This window comes from Plectropomus leopardus, chromosome 7 (assembly GCF_026936395.1).
Source record: "Plectropomus leopardus strain MGB_pleo_1.0 chromosome 7, ASM2693639v1, whole genome shotgun sequence".
Lineage (NCBI taxonomy): Eukaryota > Metazoa > Chordata > Actinopteri > Perciformes > Serranidae > Plectropomus > Plectropomus leopardus.
Genome location: NC_142182.1, coordinates 23,926,578 through 23,949,665, shown reverse-complemented (window position 1 = coordinate 23,949,665; position 23,088 = coordinate 23,926,578). Strand labels below are relative to the sequence as shown.

Below are 23,088 nucleotides of genomic sequence, written 5' to 3'. Positions count from 1 at the left end.
CTAAAAATAGGCTATAAACTTCATTTCCATGATGTTAGCAGGTGTTTTGTGCAACGGGAATGAGGCTTTAGGGTTAATATGTCGCAGCGTCATCATGAAGAAACCTATGTCACATTTCGAGGGAAAAAAGTTTTGACACTAAAGCATGCATTGGCTCAACCAAAATTTGAATGTTTGGATTAAAATACACAAGGAACACTATTGGGGACTACAGAATGATATTAAAAAATAAATAAATGAATAAAATAATGGACCTGCACCCGCTGCTCAATAACTTGTTCTAGAAAATATCAGAAAATAGAGAAAAATGCCCATTATAGTTACCCAACCACTGAGTTTATTATGATGTAGAACAAAGATAAGCTTCAAATCTTCACATTTTAGAAACTGAGACGAGAAAAATTTGTATTTCTGCCAAAAAAGTGAAGCAATTAATCGGTTATTAAAATAGATCCACTAAAGAAAAAAATGAATTGTGTTGGTTCAGACAGCAGTAGCTGTTAAGATCAAGGTCATACAGAAATGTGAAGACTTGTTTCCTAAAGCAGGTTTAGGTTGGTTGTTGGACCTGGCATGTTTGACACTTACTGATGAAACTCTGCTCGCAGCCACTTTGCCGCTTAGTCGAACCATAACTGAACCACCTTCATAACTCGTTTGACGTATTGAGTCACAGCTTTGTAGTCGTCTGTCTGCAAGACTGATCTGTTTACGTAAATGTGTGTATGCAATGAAATGGCTGATGAGTGTTTGTGTATTTATCTCTTTATCTAATTGTCTCTCTGAGTCAACACATGTGTTCACAAACTCTCTCACAGACACAACAAAGTCCGCCAGATGAACTGAGTCAGGGAACTGCGAGTGCTTGGCTGGATGAGATTTAAACAAAAGCACATTTTAACGGCTCCACTTTCATTCTGTTGGATCCGGCGCAACCTCTGAATGAAACCAAACGCACCACATGTTCTGAATGCCTCATCAGTGATTCAGCAGCCTAAAAACAGTGGAGAGGGCAGACGTGTCGCATGTGTAAAAGCATCCTGCAGTGCTGCTTTAAATGCTTGACTGGCGTCTCATTTTAGTAATTAGGTTCCAACTGATTGTCAAAATATTTCATGTTTTCCCATCATAGTTTAAAAATACATTCACATGTTCAGTAGATAACCACAAAAGGGTACCAGTGTGCAATGTAGAGACATGAATACTCAACATACAAATATGCACAATATGCACATAACACGCAAACTTGTATATCATACATACGTTATCCATACATGCACCGTTGTATTTACAGCTATTTTAGGGCTAGCCTGATCATTATGTACATTCCTGAACATGCTGGTTGTTCTGTGGCTGCCTGAGGGCCGGGATGCTTGAGATGGACTAATTCACAGGAAGAGTCATCTTGCTGTATGTCTGGCCAATCGCAGAGTGATATGACTGTGAATGTTGGTTTGTTAGCTTGAAATACTTAAGAGTCAGATACCTCCCTATTCTGACATCAGAGGTGTGTGTGGGGGTGGGGGGTGGTTTACGACACTGTTCAACAGTCTGACAGGAACTTAGTTTGAAGCCTTTAAGGGTGTCAACATTGATCCATCTCTTCGTCAGAGCAAGATATCTTGACAACTGGGACATGACTGAATGAAATATAGTACCAAAGTTTCCTAGATGATAACTCTTCATGATATGCTGCCTCTGCTGATGTTTCTTTTTCTGTTTCTTGAATTTGGAATTGACCACCAGAAAGCATCTAAAATACTTGTTTTGGCTCTTTGTTGAGATTATAACCATAGGTTGTGTTGTTTACACTTAACTCCTCATTTTTATAATATATTCTCTCCTCAGTAGTGATGAAAAGATGAAGCTTCATGAAGCATTGAAGATTTCCAGCAACTCGGTTTGCAAAGGCGTTCCTGTTATGATGCTTTATGTGCACACAAAACTACCTGTTGGTAGTTTTTTTTTCTTTTAAAAGCCTGTGAGTCCCCTTTTATCGTTCTGTGTCCCCTCTCTAAATTCAGGGTTTTTTGCGGGTCTATAAATGCACTGCAGGCAGAGCTTTGGAAGCTTTTGTAAAAAAATGTTTGAGTTACAGGAAAGTGGAAATCTAAACCTCAAGGCCGGGTTGAAATTTAATTAGAGGGAGGTGGGAGAGCGCTTCACCACAACCCTTAAATAAAATTGTCATTCATATCTAAGGAACATAAATGTTAAAAATCCATGTAATGCTCTGAGCACACTTATGTTCTTAAGAGGAACAAATGTCTGCGTTGCACATAAGATATTACATCATCTGATCGGCATATCGGGCAAAGATTTTCTGAGCACACTGTGTTTCCAAGAGGGATGAATCCTTTTGTTCGTAATGACTCCACTGCTTTTCATCTGACTACTGGAAACTCAGATCAGAGCCACATTAATAGTATATTGTTCTATCCATGATTTAGCATTTCGTATGTAAAAATACACTGCAGCTTTACGCAGCCATAAGCACTTTAATCGTTGTTATTGATTTTCCTCCAATAAACTCCCTCCTTTGCTTCTATTTTTGTTCAGCTCCTCACCAGTGCTGACCCTTAAGTTTCAGTGTTGTATTTGGGTCTGCTGAGCTTGCATGCTCTTTTCCAGCCGTCCAACAGTAAGACACGCAGTGACCTGAGCAGCTACTGGAGCAGGAACTGTTTACATACCTTCAAATGCACCTCCATATAGCTTTGCAGGGAGCGGAGAATGTTAACCTGCGAACCTCGTATTCTCCCTTTTTACACTCTTCCTCCCAGCTGGCAGTGGGATTGTAACTGGTGTCTCTCTGTGGTTTCTCTCTTGGGGATATGAAGGGACATGGGTCATATACCACAGTTGTTATTGACCCCTGGGGACACACAGACGTTACCAAGCAATTGTGGTTTTACTGATAGTCTACAAGCTGTCAGGTGTTTTCATCATCAGAATTCATGATTGGACTTGAACTCTTAAGTTTTGTATTGTGGAAAATGTGCACAAGTATAATAAATAGTGGATCATGTGAGCAACATTTGTTGTTATGATAGTTCGGCTGCTTCTTAGTGGAGATCAGAGCAGGTTTGTCACCTGATAGTTGTTGAAAGTTGAATTTCTCAGTGTGTGTGACAAGGTCTAGATTTCCTGCAAACTCTTATTGAAGCCAGGTTTAAAATTGTCAATAACGTCAACGACATGCTGCTTTCTTCTCTGTAACAGCTTAGACCAAACATCTGACTCATTTGCTCTTCCTCCCTCTGTGTTTACCCCTGCAGGAGGAGTACAGGGCAGAGGGCATCACCTGGCACAACATCGAATATATCGACAACAGCAGCTGCCTCAATCTCATCAGCAAGAAACCCACAGCGCTGTTCCACCTGCTGGACGAGGAGTGCAAGTATGCCACCTGCTGAAATAGAGTTAGACACATTAAGAAGCAGCGGCTAGCCAAGAAAGATGTGTGTTTCTGGTTGGAATCAGCTAAATTAAACACTGGGCAACGTTGGGCAGTTGCCCAATGTTTAATTGCTGATGCATCTCATTTCTTTATCAGTGTAGTTATTAGATGACTGTTAAAGCAGTTTCCTTAGTCATTGAATATGTGGCATTTGCTATGTAATGTAGTGCAAATACATCTTTTTTCTGAAGCTTAGGAAGCCAGATATTGTAATAATTATGTAATCATTTCTTAGCTGTAATTCCGGCATTCTGGGACACCTCAACGATAAAACACAGCAAGAAACCCTGAAGGCTCTGAAAATATACCAAATTATTAGTGGCTGTTTTTCTGTAATAAGTAGCAAGTTGGTTTATTGGAAATTATAACTAATTTGTGACTTTCCATGAAATTCGCTGTGGATGTTCATGATCCCCCTGATGAGTAACTCCAGTGCCTTTAGTGACCCCTTGGCTATTGTTTTAGCTCCACTTTCAGGGTAAAATCTCACTTTTTCAAACAATATTCAAACAAGTAGCACCAAAAATAAAGAACAGTTCTGTTAATGGAACAATCAGGCGTGTACTTCATAAATGTGCTGAATTGTTTTTGGGGGTTTTAGTGCATGAGAGGAACCAATCAGAGGGCAGAGTATTGTTTGTGAGGGTTAAAGCCTGAGGACTTTCTGCCTGTGAAGATTTCCAGTTCCTTGCTGTATTCATAATTTACATCCCTAGTTTGACTGATTGTTGTGAAAAACAAAACATATTTCACTGTTGCATGCTTTGCACATGAACCTCTGCACAAGCACCTTTAGCACCCAGCCGGTGAAGTGAGGAGACAAACTGCTCCCTGTGCAGAACTTTTCCTCATTAGCTTGATTGATACTAACACTGGGACTTCTATCAGAGCTTCACTGAAGCATGAGGACGTGCTAATTCCTGCTCCAGCGTCTCTAGATCACGTTTTTCTCTCCCTTCTCTGTTGTGAAATGCTCTCCTCCTGCAGGTCAGCACTCTGCCTCGGCATCTTCCTCCTCCATAAATCAAACCCAGCGCTCTCCCGCCCCCCTCGCATGAAAACACATCAGGCGGTATACACACAGCCATATTTATCTATGTTAGCTGTCATCTTATGCGCCACTTAGCATAGCTGGTTCATCTGGATCTAATAATGCCTGGAATGGACCAAATGGTGTGTGTATGTTTGTGTATAGAAATATATATACATGTGTGTGAGGGGGGGGCACCACTTTTGGAGGATTAGGGTCAAAGGGGGATCTGTAAAGAAGAAATGAGGGGGGACAGGGTCTCTCCAGGGGTTTATGCTGCCACAGGAAGGAGCTTCATGCTAAATGATTACACAGAGAGAAAGAAAGACGCTTAGAGATCTCATCGTTCACAGTTAGTGGAGCTCTCGGGGCTTCGGGGCCTCTGGAGAAGTGGATTAGGTTACTGCAGAGTAGGGGGCGAGTGTGGAGGTTCATTTCTACAGTAACAGCATCAAGCTTTAAGACCCCTGCGGATATACTTCAGCCAGCAGTGCGTGTCAGAGGTGCAGGGAGGAGAGGTTTAGAAGATGTGAAACATCCCTTTAGGTCTGTTTAAGGTCAGTAGTAAAAGGATAAAATGTGCATGAGGCAAACATGAAAACACAGATGAAGAATGTGCATGTAGAAGCGCTGCAGGTTTGGTTAATTCTAAGGTATAGCGTTAAGTTTTAATCCCTTTAAATAAAAATTAGAGAAATGCAGGGCGTGATCATTTAGTACTACAGTAACATTACTTTGCAGAGGTGGGACCAAGTCGTTGTTTTGCAAGTCACAAGTCTCAAGTCCTTAATCATGACTAACTAGTCCCTAAACAAAAAATGTTTGAGTCCCGAACAAGTCATGAAGCACTCTTTACCAAATGTAATACCTTTTTAACAACTGAGTAATACTGTTTTACAAAGATCATGATTACTTCTAAAAATCTGTATTTGTGAGCCAGTATGTTGTTTTTTTTCCAGTGGTGCTCAGTGAAGACATTTGACTAAATGCCATTATTCTATGCCAAGACGATATTAGCATGTCACATTGGCAGAATAGTTGGTTGTATATGCTACTATATTCAGCTCCCCCCTTTTTACAGTGAACAGATGAAATGCTCTCATGGAAAGACAAGAATGGTTGCTGTGAAATAAGAGTTTCCCAGAGAAAACATTTTGTTGTGCCTGAAATTTTATTCATTTTAGAGTCTTTGATTTTAGTTTTCACTGTCCCCATGATTTGTGTTTTGAACCTGCCGTCTGATTAAATTCACTGTTTCCTGTAGTTTCCCTCAGGCTTCCAATCAGACCTTGCTGGACAAGTTCAAGCGTCAACATGAAGGAAACAGCTACATTGAGTTCCCTGCTGTCATGGAGCCTGCCTTCATCATCAGACACTATGCTGGTAAAGTCAAGTATGGAGTCAAGGTGAGATGCTGGTGGGTCAGTATGTGGGCTTTTATGTATGTGGCTGTGTACATGAGTGTATTTTTTACTGTTTGCACATCAGTTAACTGTGCCATAATCAGCCTGCAGTATTGTACAATCATTAACATTAGACATTCAGAGAAACATACGTATATTATGACCCTTTCAACAGAGGTGAAGCTGGCGTGGTGCATCTTGTTATTCAGGATTGGGTTTTCCTAATTCCTAAAATGTAAATTAAACAGACTTCTGCTATCTGTGTGGTAAGAGCCTATAATCAAAACTGTGAACAGATGATGTAAGCTTCAACCTCGCTGAAACTCTGCAGCAGACCCACTTGTTGTTCTGTCGACCTTTTTTCAGCTAAATTAAATTCTCCCTCGCTTCCCAGCTGCGTTTTGATAAGAAGCACATGTGCTGGAATGGGGTGAGCGTATTGTTGTTTGACTGTATAATATAAATCCATAACAGTTGGCTGTCGTAGCTTTGGAGAGGTATCCCATATCTGCTGAGAGCCAAGGAATTGTTTGGTGTGAATTGTGTAGCAGGAGCCACGGTCGTGAAATGTGTCTGACGTTGGCTCGGTAGTGAACGCACAGCTGACTCGAATCATATGCAGAGGGAATATGTTGAAGGGTTTATAGTTCGTAGCTCTGTTATCATAGCACAGCTTCAGTCAGAGTGTTTAATTGCTTACAGACACGTGAGGAAGAGGAAGATGGTGGTTAGCTCTCACTTAAGTGTTTCTGCACCTTGTTTTCAATGTGAAGAAGTGAAAGGTGTACGGAAAATGATATAAAAACAAATATGAATGAATGATTTATTTACAGTTTGTTTGCGCTGTAGTCATTATCCTTCACTTCAGAAGCTGATGATTCAGATATTTGCCTATTTCAGCTCCAAAGTGAGATTAAAGGAAAAGTTTGACATTTTGTGAAATGGTTATTCACCTTCTTGCAGAAAGTTAGAGGAGAAGATCAATACCTCTGTCGTGTCTGTTAGCTGGAGCCAGCAGCCATTTAGCCTAATGTAGCACAAAGCCTGGAAACAGAGGAAACTGCTAACTGCTCCAAAACAGCTTTGGAGGTGCTGAAAGGCGCCATTGTTACCTGTGGATACAGCCAGGCTAGCTGTTTCCCCTTGTTTCCAGTCTTTATGCTAAGCTAAGCTAACCACCAAGCTTCATATTTAACAGATGTGAGTGTGGTATCGATGCTCTCATCTAACTCTGCTCCTTTACTTTTGGAGTAATAGCAGTGAAACATTTACGCATAAATACAGTAGTTGTAAACTGTGCTGCCAACTGGCTTTGAACTCTTTAACAAAGAAGAAAAAACACCTCCAGAACAAGGCAGCAATTTCTGATTCTGTTTTTTTTCTATCTTGATTTAAAACTGCGGCATTTTTCTTTTAATTAGAAAAGGTCAGTAAGAAGATAAAGACTGTGATTATCTGTGTGTGTAATCATGATACGGCCTCAGTCCTCAGAGGAGTAACTAACGCTTGGCTGGATGCACATGTGTCTCTCGTCCATTCAGGACTTCAGGGAGAAGAACACTGACCACATGCGTCCCGACATTGTGGCTTTGCTCAAGAGCAGCAAGAACGCCTTCATCTGCGGTCTGATGGGAATCGACCCTGTGGCGACCTTCCGCTGGGCCGTGCTGCGAGCCTACTTCAGAGCCCTGGTGGCTTTCAGGGAGGCCGGCCGCAGACACACCCACAAAAAAACTGGTGAGGAAATGTCCAGAATTCTACTGATGAACAGGACTGCTGCCTAAAAGTTAAAGCCTTTATTCTCTATTAGCTTCTTACTTTGAGTTAAAGAATCCTACATGAACGCACTATTATCTGACAGAGAATATTTCTGGTTACTTCACACGTCACTTTCTTTTTTTCTCTGTGGTCTCAGTTGGATTTAGCTGATGTCACGTGCCTCTGTGCACCAATCAGGATTCAGAATCTGTTTAAACCACACAGTCCTGATGACGCAGGTTAGCCTTGGCTGTTGAACATCTAATAAATAATACACAAAAATATTGTGTGTTTTTTTAATGATTGCCACCAGTTTTATAAATATTTAATGTTGTAAAATAAATACTCAGGATTTGTAGTATTTATACAAGTTTATAAAACACCAAACTAATCTCATGCTGTCCAATGAGTTCATGTTTATTTTATTATATTTTGTGCTTAAATAATTTATTGATATGTGGATTAACAACAATTTTAATAATCAATTAATAGTTTATGTAATTTAGAAAGCAAAAAAGCTCAACATCTGTTGTCCGAGCCTTCACAAATGTGACATTTTTTTTGTTTTCTCTGTTTAATATTATTATAAATGTAATATTCTGGGTTTTAAACTGTAAGTCAAAGTAAGCTATTTTAGGGAATTTCAATGGATATTTTCACTAGTTTTTGACATTTGTTAGACTAAAGAGTCAGTTAAATCTGAGATGCAACCCGAATCACTTTATGTTACATTACAAAAACTAAAAGAAAAACAACATTTTTTTCAGGGACTAATGAAACATTTTTGTTTGTCTCCCAAGTTTGCAGCAGTCCACAAAAAATGATGCTAATAGATGATCTTAATTTCACTGCTCAACACTTAAAGTCACACATTAAACTGTAATTTATCACTGTAAAGAAAGCTGTGCTCGTATAGCGGTTTCCAAACTTCTGTTTTAATCGGCCAAGAACAACAGGGTGTGTTTGAGGAGGTGAGGAGTTTAAAGTTGGAGTTGTGCTTCTGCTGTTGATGATGATGATGAAGGAGGTAGGAAGAGAAGAGGTTTGATCCCCTTCTTCAGTGTTTATTTTCACAAACTGGGAGGAGTGATACAGAGCAGAGTGTTTGAAAATGTTACCACTGACTTATCTCAGAGGGGTTTGTTTCTTTGTTCTTTCTTTTAATTCTCATCGTCCTTGTCCTCCTTAAGTTTTATTTCTGATGCTTTTCTTTTCCTGTTTTTTAAATCACTTTCTCATCCCTCTCTCCTTTTCATCTCCTCTTTTTTACCCATATTTTTTTCTTTTTTAAATATAATAAACAATTTGAAAGCAGAAATGTATTAATGCAAAATGTTATGTCTCTTCTCTTCCCCTCTCTTTCTGTTGAAGGGAACGATGCAGCAGTTCCCTGTGCTGTTGTCAAAACTGTCGACAGCTTCAGTTTCCTCCATCATCCGGTTCACCAGAGGAGCCTCGAGATCCTGCAAAGATGCAAAGACGAGAAGTACAGTAAGTAACTTCAATTACCTTAAGACAATCTGCCATATTTTATCGTATCATGACACTTATGTTTCCTGTGCATACACACACACACACACACACACACACACACACACACACACACACACACACACAGTAATCCAGTTACTGATTACTGCAGTGTATTTTTGCAGGCGGCTATGATGTATGCAAAAACAAACCAGCAATGGGAGATTAGAGTGACAGGAATTATTGTATTAAACACTACATTGTTTAATGTAGTGTTTTGCTTTTGCTTTCGCTTTTTCTGTATTTCTGATAAGGTGTTTACGTGCAACAGTATGCTGGTTTCACTCAGAATTCTCAAGGTAGCGTTTCCTGATCTTAAAAGTGATAGGATCTTGTCTGGGTTTCTGAAAATGGAATACAATGTTTACATGCTCAAACACATAAATGGGACAGCCCCCCCCCCAAAAAAGATCATAAACCAGTAATTCATGTCCATGTTAACACACTCAGTGTTGTGGAAAACAAATGATTTGACTTTTTCTGGTATAAATCATTGCTCTCTTTAACTTATTAAGGTTATTAGACATCTTAAGAGCTTTTTTTGGAAACTGTTTCCTTTTCTTCGGAATCAACTTATCTGTGTTAGAAATTGGACTTGTGAATTTTATTTTTCAGATAAGTTATTGATATTTTGGAGTGAAATTCAAACCTCAGTTCGTCAAAGCAGTATTACAGAGGTGCTCCCTGTTAATGGGCTTTATAATGGTGATGGATTCTTGTCGATAAAGGTCTGTTGAATTGAGGTAAGCTGAAGTAAGAAGTGCTCCTATTTTTAAAAGCCAATCACAAGCCGATCACTAAGCTCGACCCAGTCAAAGAAATTAATTCCAGGCTGTATTGAAAAAGTCGCTGGTGGTCATGTTGAGAATAATGGATCACTGATGACTTTCAGCCTCAGTAAGCGGGTTTTATTATAGCTTTTAATAAGATATTGGAAATCAGACATCTGGGTCCTTTTGAGCTCTGGTCCGATTGACTCACCTCACAGCAGAGACTTATTCCCACATTAATGATCACACAAATGAAAAGGTCTAATGTGAACTGGCAGGGTTTAATGACGCCCTCAAATTCTCAGGTCGTCCACTGTCACACATTTGGCCTCGGATGTGCGTGTATTTGTTGGTACAAGTACTACTGAGTGTGTCATCCTTTGTCTAAACGTCCAAGTGTCACGTGTCCTCATGTTGTAGTACTTTGCTTTCACGCACACATTACTCCGAGAGGATTTAACAGCTGCAGTAACAACTGAAACTGATGTCCAAGGAAATTTCCAAGTGAATTCCCCAAAGAGTTTCGTCTACAGAAGGGAAGCACTAGTCATCGTTTGCAGTCTGTTGAAACAGTTGTATAATGTCAGAAAAAATACCCTGTTGATAACACCAGGGGTTATCTCTCCTTGGGTTTAAAAGGTTAAACATGGAAATCCTGTGTTACAAATTGATGGCGTGGGGTTTGAAAGATGTGGGTATTTACCAGGCTTGTAGTCTTTTACGAGAAGACGCCATCATTGGGAGTTTACCTAATCAATCAATAAATTATCACATGCAATCACAGAAGTTTAACAACTCCATTAAAATGTAATCCTGTCAGTTTCTTAAACTTGTGTTTTTTATAATTTAGTCCCATTTTTTCTCCTTCACTGCTTTTATTACATTGTAGGCTACTGCTTTATATTTTATATGTGTGCATGTTTCCAGCCTGCAGCCCTAAACTGTAAGCTTCAGTGTTTGTTATCGGCATCCTGTGTGGTTCTGGTAATCCATAGTTTCTGGTTGTGGAATGATTTAACTGTAGATTTGGGTACATTTGCATCTGTTGTTTTACAGATTAAATCCACCACAGACTCAGTGAGTTCATTGATATCTTGACGTCAATGGTGGTGTCCTGGAACGTGATCCAGAATGTGTCATGTAGTGCACTGCAGAGTAAAAGGCGCCATCTGATTAGTCTGAGCGTTTTCTGACCTGTAGTTGTAATGCTGTCTCTGATTCACAGCCTTTTATTACGAACATTCAGTGTTTCCTTTTTCTGTTGTGTTAGCAAAAGCTAACACAGCAGTAGCAGCTAACATCCAACAACACAGTTAAATGGTCCCAACAATCTAACTGTGACACCGAAACAGCTCGACACTCAACTGTCACATTAGCCATGTGATGCTAACATTTAGCCCTATAACTGTATGTTAGTCCCATGCATGGTGCTCACACTCCTGCAGCAGTAGTCTCATGATAAACTGTGATGGAGAGAGACATGGAGGGGCTGAGTGAATCAATATGCTGCGTGCAGCTCTACAATGAAATGAGATTTTATTACTTTTAAATTGTCAAATTTGCAGCAAAGTTGAACTGATTGGTCAAAATTGCAAGGTTGTACAGGATTGGCTGAATTTGCGGTAACTGTTGTGATTTCAACATCCCAACATCCTGGAGGCCTAAATTTAGTTTAACTTACACTGTATGAGTTTCGTTTTGGAAAATGTAGGATGGAACTTGACCCATAGTAGGGAATAAAAATTCTCCACCTCTGCTTCATCAATTTGAACTTTTCTTTTATTGAATCTATATAGTCAGATTGTGTTGGCTTTCAGCAGAGCCAGGCTCATTGTTTCCAATCTTTATCCTAAGCCAAGCTATCTAGCTGCTGGCTGCCACTTTATGTTTACTGTACAGACGGAGAGTGGCATTGGTCCTGTCATCTAACACCTAGCATTAAAGCGAACAAGGGAATTTCCCAACCATCCAGTGTCTTCACAGTTTCAGGGATCCCTCTTACTAAAGCGATACAGAAAACACTGCAGAGTAAAAGCAGTGAGTTTAAGCTTTTACTAGAGAAAACCTTACTTAAACAATAACTTTGGGGTTGATTAGGGAAAGGGAAAGCCAGCCAAAGATAAGAACAAGACGAATAAATGACAGCAGGTAGCCAGATAAGAGAGGGATAGAAAGGAGAAAAGGTAGCTGGGATGATATGAGTGAAAGCTCAGGCAACAATAATAGGTAAAGAGGGAGTAATAGGTAGTAATATTCAGGCTGTGTTTGAAGATATAATCTCATGCGTTTCCTCTCCGTCTGTCCAGGCATCACTAGGAAGAATCCGCGGACCCCTCTGTCCGATCTTCAAGGCACCAACGCCCTGAACGAAAAGGCCAGCTGGTAAGTATGGCACAATACATGTGTCAAGTCTAGTCAATTTTATTTATAAAGCCCACTCACATACATTTGCCTTAATGGGTTTTACAATGTGCACAATATATCACAACCTGTCCGTAGACCCTCTGATGAGGAAAAATGTCCCTCCAAAAATAGCAATTTAATAGGTAGAAAAATTTAAGAAAACCTCTGAGTCAAGGACATAGTTTTGTTTCTCACTCAGTGACTTCAGCATGTGATATCGTCCTTTCAGAGAAAGTTACAAATCAAAATATAAAACTGCCTTTGTGATATTAACATGATCAGTCAAATTATTCTTTTGTTAACACTGCCAAACTGAACTGAGACTTATTCCCCTCTCTTTCTTTCTCCACCTCCACCCCTCGCCTCTTGTAGGGATGGCTATGGTGTCAGCTGCAACGGTCGCAGCTCCAGGTCGGGTCGTGTGTCCTCGACAGGTAGTCCCGCCCTAGAGGAAGACGGGATCTTTCTCAACACGACCAGCAGCAAGCTCCTGGAGAGAGCTCAGGGCATCCTTCTGTGAGTGACGCAGCAACTTTTAGTGACTTTTAGCTGCCTCTGTTAGCTGGTAGAATCGGAAATGAGCAGCAGTTCATATCCAGGATTCCACCTATACATTTGCATTATGGGTAGAGTAGTAGCCAGGGTATTCAAAGGGAAGAAACATATATAAAATGGACTAAAAGGGAGGAAAAGCTGGTTCCACTGCATCCATTTAAAAATATATATATATATGTGAAGTAATTAACCCAACTTAATGAATGTACATACATTTTCTTTAAATGGCACTGTGATACCCTGAATTCTTGTTTTGTTGTCTGTTATTAAAAACTATATTTATCACCTGTAGGAGAAACAAAAACATCAAAAGCAAGCCGAGTCTTCCCAAGGTAAGACAGAAACATAACACATAACAGCATCATCAGAATCAGACAGATCCTCATCAGCTCACAGACACAGCTTCATGTATTATCTGGTTTTGTGAATGCAGCACTTGTTGGACGTGAAGTCTCTGCGTTACCTGAGTAGTGTGACGCTCCACGACCGTATCACCAAGTCTCTGCTCCACCTGCACAAGAAGAAGAAACCGCCCAGCATCAGTGCTCAGTTTCAGGTCAGTGCTGCTGTTGCCATCTGCTGGACAATCAGTGGATTACAACAACATTAATGACTCAGCAGCTACAATGATCAAGTATACAAGAATATCCTATTGATGAAAAACTTATATTAGAACACGAAGTTAAACATTTCAAAAAAATTTTTAATAACAATGCACAACTAAAGCACATCTAATGCACATTGTGCCCTGAAAAAGAATAAGACATGAATCAGGATATGAGCTATTAACAGATACATTAATATACATTTTTATCTGCCATACTGAAATGGCAGTAAAGTAATAAATCTTGATTCAAACATGCAGTCAAGCTTTTTTTTTTAACAGTGCATAAAGCTGTGTAGTGCTTTGTTATAAAATGGCATTTTTACAGTAATGGGAGAAGTACTCTGATTTTTTTAATGGAGGAAAAGGGTCATTACCAAAAATATTGCGTTAAGTCCTGCTTTCTCAAATTTCACTCAAGTAAAAATACGTATTAGCGTAGTATTAGCATCAAAATATACTTTAAGTACTAACAGTAAAAGTACTAATTATTATGCAGATTTATCCATTTCAGAATAAAATATATTATATTATTATATATGTATTATTATAGTAGAAGTAAAGAAGATAACAAAGATTTAAGGAAAGAAAGAAAGAGACTTGTTATTATTGTTATTATTATTATTTTTCTTGTTTGTATTTGAATATTTATTCTATTTAGTTGTATAAGTTGTAAAATGACTGAAATAAACAATAATAATAATAATAATAATAATATAATAATAAATGATAAATAATAATAATAATAGTAATTATTCTATCACCTTAATGTGTCATCTGTTAATATGGAGTTATTTAATTACTCTGTATACTGCAGTAAAGCATCATCTGTGATTATACATTATAATTTATTTGTTCAGAATATTTTGTATAAATAATTCAAATTCACTAAGTAACCAGCAAATAAATGAATCAAATAAATATAATAAATACTCTGAAATGTACTGGAATAGAAGTTGAAAGTAGCATAGAACTGAAATACTCAAGTACCTCAAAATTATACTTAAATACAGCACTTGACTAAATGTGCACAGTTTAATTTCCACCACTGCATTATTGCCTGCATTTAATGAGGATGTTATGTCATTGGTGTGTGTGTGTGTGTGTGTGTGTGTGTGTGTGTGTGTGTGTGTGTGTGTGGGTGTGTGTGTGTGTGTGTGTGTGTGTGTGTGTGTGTGTGTGTGTGTGTGTGTGCGTGCGTGCTCCTATAGGCGTCCCTCAATAAGCTGATGGAGACTCTTGACCAATCAGAGCCATACTTTGTCAAGTGTATTCGCTCCAACGCTGAGAAGGTAAAATCTGCTGCAGAGGAGTCGTCACATTAATACAGCTTCTCTCAATGACTGACTGCTGACTTCTGATTTTATTAACCTTTTCTGTCTCTCTCTGTCTCCATCAGCTGCCTTTGCGATTCAATGACAGCCTGGTGCTCCGACAGCTCAGATACACAGGTATGCTGGAAACCGTCCGGATCCGACAATCAGGATACAGCATCAAGTACACCTTTCAGGTAATCCTCAGCTACTAACATCTAACAGCAGATCTATCAGTCCAGGCTGTGTTAGTGTTACAATGTTGTTTGTTTTTAGCTTTGAGTTTGTAAGCAGAATTAGTATTTTTATTTATACAATACAATTATACATTGTATTGTGGCTTTTTAAGTATGTTTATAACTGCAGCTTTGTCATGCTTTTTGTAGCTGTCTGTTTGAGTGTTTTCCTCTTGGACATCTGACATTGTCTGTTAAAGTACACTGCAAGCCTCTGAAAACACACACAGTCAAATTATTTGTATGCCTGGAAGCACTTGACCGATGGAGCAGATTACTTTTTATTGCTGCATAAATACGGCTGGATGTTAAGATTTATAGTTATTAATCTATGAGTCATTTTTTTTATTTGTATATTATTATATAATTATTATATTATGCTGGTTAATTATATTGTATAATTAACCAGCAGGTTTTCGTGATCAAATCAGATGTTTAGTAATACTCCATTTTTTCACCTACCATAAAGCCCCATTGTTTCTTAAAGGGACAGTTCACCCACAAAATAAAAACAAACAACAACATGTTTTTCCTCTTACGTGTAGTGCTATTTATCAATCTAGATGGTTTGGTGTGAGTTACTGAGTGTTGGACATATTATCCATTGAGATGTCTGCCTTCTCTCCAATGTAATGGAACTAGATGGTACTCAGCTTGTGGTGCTCAAATACCAAAAACACATTTTAAAAACTCAACTGCAACGTCTCTTTCCAGAAATCATGACCCGGTTACTAAAAATGTTCTACAGACCTTGTTGTGAACAGTTTCACGTTGGAACTTTTTTCTTTCTCCCCAACTACACCTGCCAGTGGTATCACCGCGCAGAAGTAAGCATGCATCTGTTAAGTTTTCCCAATAAATTGTTTTGGCGCTTTGAGCACCACAGGCCGAGTTCCGTCTAGTTCCATGATATTGGAGAGAAGACAGACATCTCTACGGCCAATACTTCCAGCACTCATCAGCTCACACCAAAACAGTCTAAATTGATAAATCGCACTACAGGTATGTAGGAAAATAGGTATTTTTGAATTGGGGGGATGAACTGTCCCTTTAAAGTGCTTAACTGACAAAATGCACTGTGTTGCAGGACTTTGTGCATCACTTTCATGTCCTGCTGCCTCGAGGCACGAGTCCAACCAAGTCAGGCATCAGGGAGTTTTTCAGACGGATCCACCTGCCGCCTGCTGGGTATCAAGTGGGCAACACGATGGTACAGATTCTGGAAACCAGTTCATCTTCGGTTCACCATCTTACCTGTTGCAGTGCCACGCTCAGTTAAATTTTGCTTTCTGATGCAGGTGTTCCTGCGGGAGGCGGAGCGTCAGCGTCTTCAGACCCTCCTCCACCAGGAAGTGCTGCGGCGAATCGTCACGCTGCAGCGCCGCTTCAGGGCCGTCCTGGAGAGAAAGCACTTTGTTGAAATGAGGAGTGCCGCATTCGTCATCCAGGTGAGATGTGAGAGGGTGTCAGACTCAGGAAGTGGTCGTCTGCAGTGGTCTTGCAGCTCCTGCTGTCCCGACCTCCATCCAGTCAAAACGAAATTTAAAATTCTGATTAGTCATAAATTGATTGCTGTAAGTGCATCATGGACTGTTTGGGCATTAAGTGATTCATAGAGGTGCATTTACTTCAGATATACAGGCGTCTCTAAATATAGCCTCTCAATGAGAGATGATACGCATTTAGGCCTTTACGACAGTTTCCTTTACTACTCTAGCTGCTTTCAAATTAGATTTAAGGATTTTATTTTCCCTATTTTAGTATTAAGCAGAGTCATTTAATGCAAATTAAGTAAAGCTTGTAAATATAAAAACAGAGGCTTTGTTCACCCTTTGAAAAAATATATGTTCTTAGACTACAGACTCTTTATTCTCAGAGAGGAGCCAGTTGAAAAGAGAGAGAGTGAAAGAAAGGAAATGGTGAAAGGTTTGACAGAGGAAGAAAACACTGCATTCAGGCTGCTGTCAGTATGTTTTTTCTGGAGGAGTCCTCAGAGGGGAGCTGTCCAAACCTTTGTCAGGCTGAGAGAAAACAAACTCAGCTGAAACACTGAGCAGGAGTCAATGAGCCACAAATAACATTTAGTGAAACAGATACTGTGTAAGCTGCTGTTTGAGCTTCAGTCTGTTTGAGGTCCAATAATTTGTATTTCAAGACTGAAAATTGGTAGCTGAAATGTCCCATATAGTATTCTTTTATTTGGAAAGTTAGTCAGAAATTAAGAGCTAAGTTAAGCTCAGGTTTTCAGTGACTTGCAGATAAAGTTTCTGTTTGCACACAGCAAGAATACAATCTGACATTTAATACATTTCTCACTCAGAACATAATGAAGTTATTCCAGGGTGAAATCTAAATCATTCTAACCTCTTACTGGTTAGCCGGTCTGAATTTGTCAGAAGTTTTAGTAATGTCTGCCAGATGCAGGTCATATGCATACTGTGTAACATTGTCCTGATGTCAGTTACATGGTCTTGCCCAAAGTTGGCTTCAGAGCAAACCAGCAGAAAGTTAATGTTTTTAGAGGGTCAGAAAAGTGGGATAAAAAACTTTTCCTCTTAAAAAATATCAAGAATTACCTCAAATGCATTAAACCTAAAAAGGAAAATCAGTTGTCAGGCATCTCTTGGCCAAATTTTCTAATGAAGAAAGCAAGAATGATTGAAAAATCAGGTGAAAACTAGATTTTAATATCCTGTCCTCCTGTCCGCCTGTGTTTTTTTTTTTTTTTTTTAACCTCCATTGAATTTAAAACCTTGAACACATTTTCAATTTCTTTTTTTCCTTCAGCGATGGTGGCGATGCTGCCTTCTCAAACAGTCCACTATGGACTCGGGTGATGAGGAGGAGGCGGCGGTGTGTCTGCAGGCGGCCTGGAGGAGTTACAGGGAGCGCAGGAGGTTCCTGCAGTGGCGGGACTCTGCCATCGTCATACAGAGGAGCTGGAGAAATTACTGTCACCGCAGATCTTTGGCAGCTGTAACGATTCAAGCAGCCTGGAGAGGATTCACGGAGAGGAGCCGCTACAGTCGGACGCACAGGAGCGTGACGCAGCTGCAGGCGATGGGCAGGGGACACCTGGCTCGACTCAGGTGAATAAAACTAGACAGAAACAGTTAGCAACTCACCGGTGAACGAAGTGGAGCATTTATCAGCTTAAGAGACAAATGTTTCCCTCAGGAGTTGGAAGAGACCAAAAACAGAGCTAAAAACTGAGTGAATATTGAACTCTCATGAGATGGCTAGAAACACTGAAAATGCCACTTCATATCTTGAAGTTTAAATAAGAAGCTATTTGCTTACAAATAGCATATCAACTTAAAAGTGATAATACGTCAGTGTTGTGTTTACACTGCCTGCTTTGTATGGGGACAGTTGTTAATTCACATTTGCATTGTTCACTGATAATGTCTTTAGGTTCAGTGAAGTGAAGGAACTACACGAAAGACAACTGAGTCCACCAGCAGAGATGGACGCAGGAACTATGGAGGACCTCACCTCATCAGGACAGGAAGGTTACGTCCAGGACGTCTCTGTGGAACTGTCTGAAGACTGTCAGCCTGTTCTGGCAGATGTGAGAGAGACAGAAAAAGAAGAGGACTCGGAGCGGAGTCGGAGCACAGACGAGACGAGCCAAAGGAACCGGTCAAAGCGAGAGAGCAGACGGATGAGAGAGCTGGAGCAAGCTCAGTTCAGCTTAGAGCTTCTAAAAGTCCGAACCACCAGCGTGCAAGAAGACCCAGACAGCAGCACCTGCCAGCTGGACGACCATCACAGACACTCACCCCGGGGATCTCCAGCTAGTCATGGAAGTTTTGAACTGCTCAGTGTGGAAGACATGGAGACTGAAGGCTCTGGAGGTTTTGGTTCCCAGTCGACTGCACCTCAAGAACATCCCCAAGCACTGGATATCCAACTACATGAAGGGATGAGAGATTCAAACTTTAATGAGAAGAATGTGATGGAGCCGCCAAACAAGGCGCAGCAGAGTCCGAGGGCAACGTTTTATATTCCCTCTGACCAAAGTCCAGTTCATGAACCAAAATATGAAAGCCCCAGTAAATCTTACAGAGAGAGAAAGGAGTCCACGTCTCGTAGGCCTGTAGTGGTGTTGATCAGTATGCAGAAGGAGAGCCCAGTGGAGGAGGGGGAGCTGCTGGCAGCCCAAACCCTGGAAGGAGCGTCTGAAACAAGAGCAGCATCATCTGGTTCCCAAATGATCCATGCTGAGGTCGTAACAGAGACAGAACAGCCTCGGGGGATTGCTACCCAGGCCAAGGAGGATGCATTTCGAGTGGAAAAGTCCTCTGTGGTCACGTCCTCAACCGCCCATGCATCAAGTCCGGAATCAGGGATTTGTTCCTCAGGGGTGGACATCCAGATCGTCCTGGAGCCAAAGTCCAGTGCTCCTGCTGTCCTCCCCAGTCGGCAGGAGAGGAAGGCCACCCGGCCCGCACAGCAGGCACCCAGTCCGATCCTGGACACCAAACCACCAAAGGCTCAGAAGAAAAGCTCAGGGCAGACTGTGATTGTCAACATGGTGGAGAAACCCCCCAACACAGTGTTCTCCCCACCCAGACGCAAGCTGCCCTTCTCCAAGTAAGTGTGCTGCAATACTGAAGGATATGACTGCAAGTGAAAGGAGCCATAGTCCTACGTATGTGATTTTTAAAAATTTTTTAAGTATCATTGATTATATATTGTGACAAATCTGCTTTTATAACAGGTTTAGGGTTGTAAAATGCTTAAAAGCTTTGAAAAAGTTATTGAATTTTGTAGTGTGCAATAAAATTGTTCACTTAATCTTTTGTGGATAACCTTGCACGTTTCGTAACCTACGTACGGCCGGTGACCATACTTATTCAAAAAGCTCAATGTTTTTCTTTGTGCAAACTTTCCCTCCTACAATAGTACTGTTTAAGCCGTCAGTTACAGTAAAAACATGACTCTGCCGCTACTGGAGTAATTACATCGTTCTAAAAAACACTTAATTTGGAACCTTTATTAAACTTTTGTTTTGTGTTGCAGGTCAGATAAGGATTTGGTGAACCAGGAAAGATCTCTGGCCATGTTCAGAGACGACTCTAAATCTGCTGGATCCAGAAGTAGAGAGGTTGGTCTCACACACACACGTGAACATGTTCACATGCACCCTCACACATCACATGTACATTGCTTGATTCTTATTCAGTGGTCTGTCGATGAGTTCAGACTACTCTCTTTCCATTGAGGTACGAGTGATTTTAAGTTGAGGATTTATATGTGACCAAAAGTGTTAATTTTGCTCCTTTATTATTATTAAATAAAGTTTTTACCAACTCTAACAATTACCTCTATTAAATTCCACTAAATTTTAAAACCTCAGACTCAGATTCACTTTAATTGGCTCCTTCATTGCTAAAGAATATACAGAAAATAAACACATGGAAATTTAACCAGCACAGACATACAGCAGCCTTACAACAGATTTATGGAGAATAATGAAACATATATGTACAGCTATTATATTCAACTGAAAGATAGGAAAATAAACCTTTATGAATATAGAACTAGTATATTATTATTACTACATATTACCTTTTATGAAAGTTAAGATAAGTAGTTAATATGTATTCCTATATGTATACTCAGATTTAAGTGTTGAGTTGAGAACAGCACTGTTTGTCATTTTTTTAAAAAAATTAACCTCATAAAAATGTACTGGGGTCAATTCACACTCATTCTCACATAAACACACTCATACACACACACGTTAAGCAGCTGACCTGATGTTCCTGTGGTTGCCTGGTAGCAGGTGGGCCGCCCCGGCCCCAAAAAGAAAGCGCGAATGTCCCGGACACGCTCTGACTTCCTCACCCGCTGTAACTCTGAGGGGGCGACCCAGTCAGATGACGACGATGAATACTACATCCCCGCCCACTCCCACACGCTGCCCCCCTCCCTATCTCCCCCATGTGCCCATCCTGAGGCTGACTGTCACAGCGACTCCGAGATGGTAAAACACCGCATCTCCCGAGGTTTCCTGTCCACTCAGGCCCCCCCTCCTCCACCACCAAACCTCTCTCAGGTGGAGCTCGCCAAGTGGCAGGGGAGGAGCCTCTTAACACTGCTAACCACACTTTAGTTTGACTTCACTACTGATGGACTGTTTGACCACTGAGCTGCAGCCTGAAACCAAACAGAGCATCACAGCGGCTGGTGTTTAGTGAATGGCCTTGCACGTCGCTATGATGGCTGTTGGTTCAAAAATCAGCCCGAGCTGAGACATCTAAGCTAAAGATCTCTTTATTAAGGGGTACCGCAACATTTTAGAGTCTAATCTCTTTTTTTTCCTTCAGTAATCATACGGCATTAGGACTGCAACTCACAACCAAAATGTCTTTGTTTTGCTTGATCGGACTAACCAGCAGCCCAAAACCCTAAAGATTTTAATTTACGAAAACATAAAACAAAAAATCAGCAAGTCTTCGCTTTTTGGAGATTTTTTTTAATAAACAAGCCATCTGTTTACGTATTTGTTAGGTTAGGTGGATTAAACTACTGTCAGAATTTTTGGCGATTCATTCTGTTAATCAAGTAATCACATCATTGACTAATTGCTGCAGCAGTAGTTCTGAATGAAAGGTAAGGTAAGGCTAAGATGATTCCTTTTTTTCATCACTGAACGTATCGGCTACAGATTCAAATTATGATTAAAAAATTTTTTTTCTCAATTAATTATAAAATTTCCATCCAGTGGTTCAAATCATTTTGACAGTAACCAAAAAATACCCTTTATGTAATTAATTCAAATAGAAATTAGATGAATTGCTTGTGAGAATTTATGTAACTTTAACTCAAAGAATTTTCCTAATTTGCTCTAATAAAGACTATAGAATTACTGTTAATAAATTCTATATATTTCAAATATGTTGAATTTACTTTAATAGAGTTTCTTAGTTTTTAATATATTCTACATATTTTAAATATGCTGAATTAACTTTGTTAAAGTTTATTGCTGTAAATAAATTCTACATATTTAAAATATATTGAATTATCTAATTAACTTTATTTAAGTACATTACTGTTAACTGTTAATAAGTTCTTCATATTTCAAATATGTTAAATTAACTTTAGTGAAGTTTATTACTAGTAATACATTTAATACATTTCAAATGGGTTGATGAACATCAGCATATTTGAAATACACAGAATTTATGCAAGTAAGTTTTTGTGACAAATATTGAAGTAAACTAGGTCATTTCCATTCACTATAATGACAAATTCTGTATAAACTCAGTTGTTTTTATTTAATTATATAAAGGCTATTTTTTGGGTTATGTTAGAAATACATAAACCTGATAATATCACCAAAATATGACTTTTATAGACGGGCGAAGAAGAAAACGTCTCACAGTGTGTCAGTCGTCTTGAAGGAAAAATAAAAGGTTAAAACTCAAAATGCAAATGAATCAAGGTATCCCTGTATCTTCACTTCTTTTATAACAGCAAACAAAGATTTTCACAGTAAGGACTGACTGAAGATCTTGTACACTCAAATTTCGGTCTGTCCTGAAAACACAACTTCACGCCTGGCGTTGCTCTGCACGCCATCTGCTACTCCTGCATGCTGGAACCGTTTAAACCTCGAGCAAAGTGACTTCTGACTAACAATGACGTTTCCTAACAGGATCTTATGAGCATGACCTCCGTTTCTCTCTCAACATCAGCGTTATTTCCTGATTGATTTTACCTCAGTATGTACACTGTTACAGCATACACAACCATTCATGTTGTAGAAGAAACTAAACCAACACATGGTTAACCGGAAACTGAGCGCAGGTCACCAAAAACCAAAGCTTCCTGGATGTATTTTTAAACTTGTTCAGCCAAATGAAATAAATGTTCATTTGTTTTTTTATGTTTAGCCATCTCACAAAGACCAGAAGAAGATCCATAAGACCATGTCGTCAGGAGACCTGGGCAAGATGGAGGTCCTCAGGAAAACCTCAAGTCAGGATGGAAGGTAAGAGATCATCAGAGAGTCTTT

At 39.7% G+C, this 23,088-nt stretch overlaps 1 protein-coding gene across 11 annotated transcripts in view; it reads left to right on the top strand.

Moving 5' to 3' along the window:
- The window catches only part of LOC121949825 (unconventional myosin-IXAb-like), a 166,908-nt gene that overhangs the window by 123,491 nt on the left and 20,329 nt on the right, over positions 1 to 23,088 (top strand). For 7 of the 11 annotated variants that reach the window (XM_088080263.1, XM_088080260.1, XM_088080264.1 and 4 more), the window contains 17 exons: positions 3,279 to 3,400; positions 5,755 to 5,896; positions 7,435 to 7,630; positions 9,023 to 9,142; positions 12,258 to 12,333; positions 12,727 to 12,870; positions 13,202 to 13,241; positions 13,343 to 13,465; positions 14,725 to 14,805; positions 14,913 to 15,023; positions 16,150 to 16,272; positions 16,361 to 16,510; positions 17,850 to 18,151; positions 18,477 to 19,658; positions 20,088 to 20,172; positions 20,851 to 21,054; positions 22,967 to 23,064. In XM_088080263.1, coding sequence (XP_087936389.1) covers positions 3,279 to 3,400; positions 5,755 to 5,896; positions 7,435 to 7,630; positions 9,023 to 9,142; positions 12,258 to 12,333; positions 12,727 to 12,870; positions 13,202 to 13,241; positions 13,343 to 13,465; positions 14,725 to 14,805; positions 14,913 to 15,023; positions 16,150 to 16,272; positions 16,361 to 16,510; positions 17,850 to 18,151; positions 18,477 to 19,658; positions 20,088 to 20,172; positions 20,851 to 21,054; positions 22,967 to 23,064 — 3,299 coding nt within the window. The remainder of the gene's footprint in view (positions 1 to 3,278; positions 3,401 to 5,754; positions 5,897 to 7,434; positions 7,631 to 9,022; positions 9,143 to 12,257; positions 12,334 to 12,726; positions 12,871 to 13,201; positions 13,242 to 13,342; positions 13,466 to 14,724; positions 14,806 to 14,912; positions 15,024 to 16,149; positions 16,273 to 16,360; positions 16,511 to 17,849; positions 18,152 to 18,476; positions 19,659 to 20,087; positions 20,173 to 20,850; positions 21,055 to 22,966; positions 23,065 to 23,088) is intronic. The other 4 variants (XM_088080261.1, XM_088080265.1, XM_088080266.1 and 1 more) reach the window with 2 other exon arrangements.